Here is a 10,719-nt window from a genome sequence, read left to right as displayed (position 1 = left end):
ATGCATCCTCCGTATTTTATTTCTGATGCATAACGTTGCAATAATGAGATTTTATATTTCATTTTCCTTTAATTTTATTTTATCAGAAATAAAATATGGAGGAAAATAAATAAAATATGGAGGAAAATTATATATATGTAATATATATATTTTTCCTTTAATTTTATTTTATCAGAAATAAAATATGTAGGAAAATAAATAAATAAAATATGGGCGAAAATTTTATATATATATATATATATATATATAATTTTCCTCCGTATTTTTCATGAGATGCATAACGTTGCAATAATGAAATTTTACACTCATTTGTATTTTATTTTGTTATTTTCATTTCTTTCTTAGTTTAAAGAAGATAAAATATTTATATTTATTTAAAATATGTCACATTTGGCCTTCACTGTAAATACTTTCAATATATTAAAATTGAGAAAGCGTTGACAAAGAAATAAAAATTGCAGAAATAAGATACAAATGAACCTAAAATGTCATTTTTACAAAATGCAAAAAAAGAATCTTACTTGGGTAGGGTCATTTTTATTTATTTATTTATTTTTTTTTTTACAAACGAAATGTGTGAATTCACAAAAAAAACAACAAAAAAAAACGAAAAAAAAAAACCCCAACAACAACAACAAAAAAAGAAAGAAATCCAAGAGTCTCCTGGCAGGTTTTGGTGGGCCTGATGTGCCAGCGCCAATCCAAACGCAATTAGCGTTAAATGGAGCGCAGAGACATAACGGACTGTTAGTTTGCATAAATGATGACACCTTACGATACACAGAGGTCACGCGTGCGAGGCCTCCGCCGCCGCTGACGGACGGCCATACTTGATGACGCTTGGGGCACCCGTCACTTTTCAGCAGGAAGGACACCATCAGTCGCAATATTGTCTGCTTGTGACAACCTTTTAATTAGAACCAGTGAGACGCATTGCATTGTGTGCGCGCCTCCATAATCACATTCCTCTATTCAGCGGCAGCGGCAGCGGCAGCGGCAGCGGCAGCGGCGTCCGTGCGTCACCGCAAACGTCACCTTAAAGCCACAGCGGAAGGAAAACAAGAGGACGAGCAAGAGTGTCGCCCTGTGACGTCATCGTCCGTCACACAAGGTGAGACCTGGCGCGGGGGGGGGGGGGGGGGGGGGTAATTTGGGAAGGAGTAGTCACGCCTCGTTCCGGTGGCGGGGGGAGGAGGGGACAACTGTTATATTTGTGCTATTTCAAAGAAAATTGACATTTTGCATTCGCAGTTAATCGTTGTTTTTGTGCCTCAAAATGTTGGCGCATGTTGCCAATGTGTTTAGCCACGACTCTATTGACGATTGTGTACAAAAAACGTTGGCTCCAAATAAAATTCTCTCATTGTTCTGCCGATTAGCTAATAGAAATTCGGTTGGTAATCCCCACTCATCTAAAAATGAATGCGTGTCACACAGTTAGGAAAGGAAAACAAAGGGCATGCATGCCTTTTTAGTCAGTCGTGGCGAAAAACGTCGGCGCCTGTGGGGTGCCAATATTTGTTCTTAGCCATGAATTTATGTCAAGCAACAGTTTATGCACTTGATTGAAAAAGGCGCACAAGGAAAAGGAAGCCAATTTTAAGCGTAAAAGAATTAGGGATTTGTAAAAAGGCATATCATTTTGAGGGGAAAAAAATATGGGAAAAAAGGAGAGTTGGCTACGTTCAGGAAAGAACTGGATTAAACAAAAAAGGCGAAAATGTTCTATGCAATAAAAAATTCAAATTAAAATCGTTTATGAATTTATGTACCCCCCCCCCCCCAAACACCAAGTGAAGAGAAGAACAAGAAAGGGAATTTTTATGGCATAAATTCAGCACTTTGTGCCGATCGATTGGAACTTCTAGCAAAATTCAGCAATACAGAGATACAGCATTGTATCCAAACATTTTAATTTTGTGGCAAGATACAGCTTTTTGTGACAAAATACATATTTTTTCTGCTAAAATGCAGCATTCCGGGACATCCATTTTCTTAGCCGCTTATCCTCACCAGGGTTGCGGGGAGTGCTGGAGCCTATCCCAGCTGTCAACGGGCAAGTGGAGGCGGGGTACATCCTGAACTGGTTGCCAGCTAATCAGAGGGCACGTGGAGACAAACAGCCGCAATCACAATCACACCTTGGGGCAATTTAGAGTGTCCAAATAATGTTGTATATTTTGGGGAAGTGGGAGGAAACCGGAGTACCCGGAGAAAACCCACACAGGCATGGGGAGAACATGCAAACTCCACACAGGTGGGACCAGGATTGAACCCGGTTCCTCAGAACTCATGCAACATTAACTGGACACTCTAAATTGCCCCTAGGTGTGATTGTGAGTGCGACTGTTGTCTGTCTCCATGTGCCCTGCGATTGGCTGGCAACTGCTTCAGGGTGTACCCCGCCTCCTGCCTGGTGGCAGCTGGAATAGGCTCCAGCACTTCTGCGACCCTCGTGAGCATAAGCGACTAAGAAAATGTATGGATGAAAACTGAATATTCAAGTTGGTTCAGTGTTTGCAGATTTCCAGATTTTCTTTCTTTCTGTGCTCATCACAGCTTTTGTGTCCAGGCTGACACACTGAAAGTATTATTTTGTTAGCGGCTTCTGGTTGAAGTTTTAATTTATTGATGGTGGGTTTTTTTTTCTTCTCTTCTATGTGCAATCCTGTCCTTGAATGCACCTTTTCCACAGTCAAAAGTGAAAGTAAAAGTATTTCTTCTCTTCTCTACCCATACAGCCAAGTTAGCCAGTCAGTAATAGCTGTATTTTTTCTTTGTGGTCTATTTTTTGAGGGTTGGCGAGGGGGGAACGGTTACTTTCAGGTGCTTTTTTTCCCCTTTTTCTTTTACTTTGTGGCCTCATTTGTTTATTTTGAATCATGCAACCTCGCGATAAAGTGATTTATGTGACATGATTGCATGATTGTGGACGTGCAAGATGGAGGATGATGCTTTATGGTCCCTTCTGTTTGAAGTGCTTTGCTTCCATCTTGTGGGATCTAATGGCAATTGCAAAGGCTTCTCACGTATTGGAGGGGTTACAGTTTTCCTACAGTATGTGCACACTGATCAGGAGCCACAATACAATACCGATTTTTAAAAAAAGAAAACTTTTATTGAAAAAGAGTCATGAGAAAAAAGGCATACTTGTGAAAAATTTACTTAAAAGAAAATTAGATTAAAAAAATAGGTGATAAAAACGTGTTATATAAAAAGTTGGACATGGGGGGGCCATGAAAAGCAGAAATGTGATATAGTTGATTAAAATAAGTTTTTACCCAAAAAAATAAAAAAACAACGTTTGAAAAAAACATTTATTGTTTTTTTATTATAACTTCAAGATTTTTTTTCGAAGAAAATCTTGGATTTAATCAAAAAACGGTCAAATATTTACATAGCTAAATTAGACGAAAAAACTTGATCGTTTTAGATTTAGGATTTAAAGAAAAGATGTGAACAAAATTCCGTAATTTTGGGGAGGAAGTAAAAAAATCGATATTTTTTTTAAAGGTAAAAATAAGCGTACTGAAGAAAGAAAGTGTAGATATTTGACAAAAAGATTGGGTAATTTACAAAGAGGCTGTGTACTGGGGGGGGGGGGAAAGAAAAATATATTTTAAGAAAAAAAGGATGTAGATATGTGAGAAAAAGTTAGATCTTTTCCAGGGGAAAATGAGTTGGGGAAAAAAAGATGTTTGAACGCCCCCCCCCCCAAAAAAAGCTAAAAACACATACATATTTCCTGAAAAATGTTGCACTTTTGTGGCAAATCAGCATTCAGCGCTTCTTGTGACAAAAACAATATTTTCCATGAAATATTTAATGATGTACAAATAGACGTCTTGTTTTATCTGGGACAGAAAAATGCAACATCCTCAAATTTTAACACTTCGCGGCCTGGCCGGCCCAATGCAAAATAGCATGTTCGGTATGTGGGCTGCATCCTGAATCCATCATTTATGAATTTATGTACCCCCCCCCACCCCTGAAACACCCAAGTGAAGAGAAGAGCAAGAAAGGGAATTTTTACGGCCAAAATTCAGCACTTTGTGCCAATCGATTGGAACTTCTAACAAAATTCAGCAGTATGTTGAGATACAGAATTGTATTCAAAAATTCCAATTTTGTGACAAGATACAGCGTTTTGTTGCAAGATGTATTTTTTTTCTGATAAAACGCAGCATTCTGGGACATCCGTTTTCTTAACCGCTGATCCTCACAAGGGTCGCGGGAGTGCTGGGACCATCCCACCTGTCAATGGGCAGGAGGAGGCGGATTACACCCTGAACTGGTTGCCAGTCAATTGCAGGGCACACATTGAGACAAACAGCCGCAGTCACAATCACACCTTGGGGCAATTTAGAGTGTCCAATAAATGTTGCATGTTTTTGGGATGTGGGAGGAAACCGAAGTGCCCAGAAAAAAACCCACGCAGGCACGGGAAGAACATGCAAAGTCCACACAGGTGGGTCCGGGATTAAACCCGGTCCTCAGAACTCATGCAACATTAATTGGACACTCTAAATTGCCCCTAGGTGTGATTGTGAGTGTGACTGTTGTCTGTCTCCATGTGCCCTGCGATTGGCTGGCAACCAGTTCAGGGTGTAACCCGCCTCCTCCTGCCCATTGAGAGCTGGGATAGGCTCCAGCACTCGCCGCGACCCCTGTGAGCATAAGCAGCTCATTGATGGATATATATAATTGAACATATGTACATTTTATATAATGCAAATTTATGGCTTGTCAGTTGCTGAGACTCAGTCATTTAAAACCAGGAAATTTGAGTTGAGTGGGCGGGGATCGGGTGTAATCCGCGAATACATGAACGGAATTACCAAAACCACGTCAGACCGTCGCCGATCTCAAAATTTGTCATTTGCAAGTGGTTTGGACCTTCAAAGGATTTCACTTTCAAAGGAAAAAACTGCTCGGATCTCAAAACAAAATAAAGTGCTTTTGGTGGAAGGGGACCTTTAAAACAGGCACATAACCTTGCCTCAACCAAGTCTGCTAATCATGTTGTTAAAAACAATGAAAAACGCCATAGATGGGCTAATACGTAACATTTGTGTGGCGGTGTTGTCATCTTTCAAGTGCGGGATTCTTGAGGTGGTTTAAAGAAATTTGAAATACATGATATAAAATGGCATTTTTGTCATCTCTGGAGGAAAATTTACTGTATGTAAATATGTGGGGGGGTCACTGGTGGCTGAACACCTTCACCTGCAGTCTGGACATCCAAGAAGGAGTGAGTGCATTTTAGCCGTGACGTCAGCCGCCTTGTGGATGCATCCATCCATCCAATCATGGAAGCTTGGGGGACGGGGGTGAGGGGGGGGGGCGCTCGAGTAGACTGAAGGGAGAGAGTCGAGAGCCTTCCTGGCACACAATGCGCCGAGTGTGACAGTTTGATTTCAGCCGCACTGAAGGAGGATTTGACCGCGTGTGCGTTTTGCGCGTCTTCGTGTGCAAGTGTGGGGCTCACAGGAGTAAAATCGGCCACTTGTCTTGTTTTTCCACACCTTGTCTAGCCTGCCTGCACACCTCCCGTCGAGGATTTATTTGTGTGTGCAATTGAGCCCCCCATCCCCACCCCTGCAAACCCGTCCCCTTGACTGGCTGCACTCATCCCCACAGCCGACCTGGGCTCGGGCCGCGGTGGGGGCTGCTCGGCGCGCCTTGGCTGAGATTTGTTACCCGACATGAGCGCACAGGCGGGCGGCGGCGGCGGCGGCGGGTCTCGAAGGTCCCCGTCGCGCCGGTGGAGCTATCGGGGCTGGATGGTCTGCCTGTGGCTGGCCCTGATGGGGCCGGCGGTGGGTTCCGGGGACCCGTGGCTCTCCGCCGAGGCATGCCCGTCCTCCTGCGTCTGCAGCAACACCAGAATCTCCTGCGTGGACCCGGAGAAGGGCATCGGCGTCTTCCCCGTCCTGCAGAGCGAGGCGGAGATGGAGAACATCACTGACATGTACGTGAGCTTTTCTCTCCTCTTTTTTTTTTTCGTCCGCACGCTCACAAATCCCATCATCTTCTCCTCCGCTTGGCGGATGACGTCTGCGCTTCGGGGCGACCATTAAACACACATCTGTAACAATTATTGACATTGAAGCATACGTTGATATACATATATATATATTTTTTAAAAGCATCTGTATGCATCGAAAGGGACGCTACAAGGAGACAACGTGTTACGTTTAAAGCATATTTATGGAGTTCATTGGAGACTGGAGACGTCATGGTCAGCCGGGGTGAATGAGAAGTGTTTGTCTATATGTGGCCCGCGATGGGCTGGCGACCAGTCCAGGGAGAGGATGAGCCCCGTGGAAAAGCAAGCCATTCGTGGAAATGGACAGGGGTCGTGGAGTGGCCGAGAGAGAGAGAGAAAATAATTTATGGTGTCGAGGTTTCTGCTGATCGCGATCGAGAGATGATTTATTAAAAAGGTAAAAAAAAAAAAAAAAAACAAAAAAGATCACTCGACAAGAAAATCTTATGTAAACTGGCGAGAACGTTCCAAGCAGAAATCGGCTGCCAGAATCTGACTTGGCACGAGGTCAACTTTCTGCCTCCGATAAATGCTGATCAATTCATCTTTGTTATTCTAAGACCTTGGACAGGTTCTTGAGAGACTTTGTTGGGCGTTATTGATTTAAAAATTGGCATTATTTTTTAACTCTGTTATTGTATTAGGTTTTTCCCCAATATTTATTTATATATATTAATAAATATTTATGTATATGTATATATATCATGCTCATATTTACTTTTTATGTCTTTGTAAAAAATATTTACAATATTTAATTTCATATTTCTGCTTGTGCCTCTTACTCTTTGTTGTTTTTATTAGTATCATAAAAGTATACAAATATACAATATAAAATAAAATTAGAATTTTGAAACAGCCAGGTAAAAAACACAATTTAATCACGTGTGAATAATTTTTTCCCTGTTAACCTTGAAAATAATAGATTCATATTTTTGTTTGACATATTTTAACCACAGCGGCACGGTGGGTCAGCTGGTAAAAACGTTGGCCTCACAATTCTGAGGTCCCGGGTTCAATCCCGGACCCGCCTGTGTCGAGTTTGCATGTTCTCCCTGTGCCTGCGTGGGTTTTCTCCGGGCACTCCGGTTTCCTCCCACATCCCAAAAACATGCAACATTCATTGGACACGCGAAATTGCCCATAGCAGTGATTGTGAGTGCGACTGTTTGTCTCGATGTGCCCTTCGATTGTCGGGTGACCAGTTCAGGGTGTACCCTGTCTCCTGCCCGTTGACAGCTGGGATAGGCTCCAGCACTCCCCGCGACCCTCGTGGGGTTATGCGGCAAAGGAAAAATGGATGGATGAATAAATTGCCCCTAGGTGTGATTGTGAATGCGGCTGTTTGTCTCTATGTGCCCTCCGATTGGCTGGCGACCAGTTCAGGGTGTACCGCCTCCTGCCCGTTGACAGCTTTGATTGGGTCCAGCACTCCCGCGGCCCTCGTGAGGATAAGCGGCTATACGAAAATGTATGATTGGATGGCTGTTTTAACCATGTGCAACCAAGATGTCGTAATCAAGTCAGATTAACCCCCGAACGGCAGGTTTTATAGCGGCTGTTATCTTCACATCAGTGCAAATCATATCAGTGGGCTGTGAAAGCAGCCAACCGGCTGTCAATGATGCACATCGTCATGCTGTCCTTCGTTATGAATCATATCATCACTACAACATTCGGGGCGGCGGTTGCACTCTAACGAGAAAAAATGAAAATAAAAATAAAAATCACAGCGCGGTTGTTGACGACCACGAACATCTGCATTGTTTTTATTTTGCCCATCATGCATTGCCACAGGGTGGTTGTTGTACCCACAGTGGTGAAATTGGTCAAATTTTGATGGTCATTTCCCACCACGAATTTGGCTAATTTTGTTGCTTTTCACAAAACTGAACCCACCCCCAATTTTTTATTTTTTTTTTGAAAAAGGCAATCATACCAAAACAATGTCAAAGATGAGGATCATTAAAGTTTATTCGCGCTTCAACTGCAAACTTTTTAAGCCAAGCGTTCTCTTCTCCTGAAATTAATTTCACCCGTGCACTGACTTCATGTGGAAGTTTTTGTATGACCCGTACCGACCCGCACACAATGTTATCCCTCTATCCATTTTTTTAGCAGATGTGATTGGATTTTATGAGACTGCTATGGTGTACGAGTTTATCCAGCAACCGTTTTTCAATCATGTTTTTCCTCCAAGAAGTCACATGCCATCCGGACGCCCTTGTGAAAACATAAAAGTGAGAAGAAAACTCATTTTCTTTCCGTTCTGACACGGATCCTTCCAGAATGTTCTCAGGTGTCAACAGCAAGACCTTGTTTATGGGTCTGAGCTCACCCGAAATGCACTCAATCGCGCTTTGTGCCCCGATATATGCACGCACCCCCCCCCCCCCCACCACCCCACACCCTCTCGTGCTCATTTTTACACTTTGACTGGTAATTACACGGCCCCTTATCAGCGGCGCGTCGTCTCGCTCGGGAATGTTTGCTTGCCCGAGCAAATGAGGCGGCATCCTGACGCGCTGTTTGTATCTCCCGACAGTTACATCGCCAACCAGAGCGGCTTCTCGTCCATCAGCGACAAGGACCTGCACTACTACAAGAACCTCCGAAACTTGTGAGTCGTCCCTAATGTGCTGAAAATATGATAATACGGTGGTCGAACGCTTAGCACATTCGCCCCACTAGTCGAGCGTGTTTTCCGCTTCTCGCCCAAAAGTCACCTGGGCTGGGCTCCGGCTCACCTTTGACCTGAGCGATGACAAACAGTACAGTGGAAGTTTTAAAAGTTCATTTTTAATTTGAAATTCTATTTGTTTGTGTTCTTGTTTATTTTTACATTTCTTTTTCTAATATTTAAAGAAATCTGTATTTTATTTGCATGTACACAATTTACTTTTCTGCTCTGTTTTAAATTTAACAGAAATATCAATTGAATAGTTTGATACTTAAATTATTCATTTTAAATGTATCTATATGTATGTATGTGTGTATATTAAGCATTTATTTCAACATTATTTTAAAGAGGCAGCACGGTGGCTCAGCTGCAAAGCTTTGGCCTCACAGTTCTGAGGTCCTGGTTTCAATCCCGGACCCGCCTGCGTGGAGTTTGCATGTTCTCCTTGTGCCTGCGTGGGTTTTCTCCGGACACTGCGGTTTCCTCCCACATTTCAAAAATAACACGCAACGTTAATTGGACACTCTAAATTGCCCATAGGTGTGATTGTGCGTGCGGCCATTTGTCTCCATGTGACCTGCGATTGGCTGGCGACCAATTCAGGGTGTACCCCGCCTCCTACCCGTTGACAGCTGGGATTGGCTCCAGCGCTCCCTGTCACCCTCGTGAGGATAAGCGGCAAAGAAAATTGATGGATGGGTGTATTTTACCTGCACCTCCCCACTTTTTTACATTTGATTGAAATAGTAATTACATAGTTTGATACTTAAATTATTCATTTCAAATGTATCTATATGTGTATATATATGTGTGTGTGTGTGTGTGTGTGTGTATGTATATATATATATATATATATATATATATATATATAATTTAAAATATTTTCATTAAGTCATCTGGATTCATATTTATTACTAATTCCATGCAATATTTCTATATTCTAAAATTATATTACTACTTCTATTTGAAATCTTGTTTTCTCATTTAACACAAAAGTATATTTTCCGATTATTTTTTTTTTGTAGATGGAAAAAAAAGTATTTTGCAACTGAAGCTGTTCCTCTCCCTACATTTGTCATGAGTCACTTGAATAAAAAATAAATACATAAAAAATAAAATAAAAAAACAGGACAGAGCAGATTCAATTGCTGCTGCACACAGGAAGCGGGCACAAAACACACGATTGGAGTGGAATAGTGTACCAAATAAATTGTCAGCTGTGAGTGCATGTCGAAAATGAGCTTCAGCCAAGCCCATAATTAATACTGTTACATTCCATTTTTTTTTTGGTATAGGACGACACTTCCTATTGAAACAGTTCCTCTCCCTGTGCATTTAATTGCATCCAAATATCCAAAGGCAGACACTGGATGGGATAAGCGTTAATAAAAGCATCAAATGCAACTCACATTTTCAGTGCTTATGCTATAATTAACATAAGAACCCAAAATCCAAGCAATCGGCAGAGGGGTGTTCCTAGAACAACACCAATTTAAAATTTAAATTACATTTAGAGTAAAAAAAAAAACCAAACAAACGAAAAGTTCCTGCGCTAATGGCTGGCCAATAGATCTGGAGGGCGAATAGGTTTCTGATTGGATAGTCTTAGTGGGCGTGTCCGAGCAAGCAGGAAGTTGGCCCAGGTGGCGTGGGCCACATGACGTGTGCAACAAGGCATCACAGCAGCACATAAATACTGTACTGATAAATTATTTTATTGGTCATTTGTGCCCTCGTGTGGTAAATATGACATTTTTTTGTTTGTCAGAACGGTGACCAACAGCAGGCTGACGTACGTCTCCAAACTGGCCTTTCAGGACAACGTCAAATTACAATACCTGTAAGTACAAACACAGACACGCACACAAAAAAACCCTTCAATTATTTTGCTTTACATTATCCTTTTTTTTTTTTGGTCCTCTTAAATATGAGCAGAAGGCAAAAATAAGGCACGGCTTCAACATAATTTGAGTTAAGTGTAATTTAGTAAAAC

At 41.9% G+C, this 10,719-nt stretch overlaps 1 protein-coding gene across 5 annotated transcripts in view; it reads left to right on the top strand.

Moving 5' to 3' along the window:
* Positions 1-1,006: 1,006 nt before the first annotated feature.
* Positions 1,007-10,719, top strand: part of ntrk2a (neurotrophic tyrosine kinase, receptor, type 2a) — a 96,449-nt gene continuing 86,736 nt past the window's right edge. For 4 of the 5 annotated variants that reach the window (XM_061817205.1, XM_061817204.1, XM_061817203.1 and 1 more), the window contains exons 1-4: positions 1,007-1,111; positions 5,535-5,971; positions 8,592-8,666; positions 10,495-10,566. In XM_061817205.1, the coding sequence (XP_061673189.1) occupies positions 5,706-5,971; positions 8,592-8,666; positions 10,495-10,566 (413 nt within the window). In that variant the 5' untranslated portion in view covers positions 1,007-1,111; positions 5,535-5,705. Of the gene's footprint in view, positions 1,112-5,534; positions 5,972-8,591; positions 8,667-10,306; positions 10,425-10,494; positions 10,567-10,719 lie in introns of those variants that run through there. The other variant, XM_061817206.1, reaches the window with a different exon arrangement.

Source organism: Syngnathoides biaculeatus, chromosome 4, assembly GCF_019802595.1.
Source record: "Syngnathoides biaculeatus isolate LvHL_M chromosome 4, ASM1980259v1, whole genome shotgun sequence".
NCBI lineage: Eukaryota > Metazoa > Chordata > Actinopteri > Syngnathiformes > Syngnathidae > Syngnathoides > Syngnathoides biaculeatus.
Note: the sequence above shows the minus strand (reverse complement) of the source record. Positions and strands in the feature narration are given on the sequence as shown.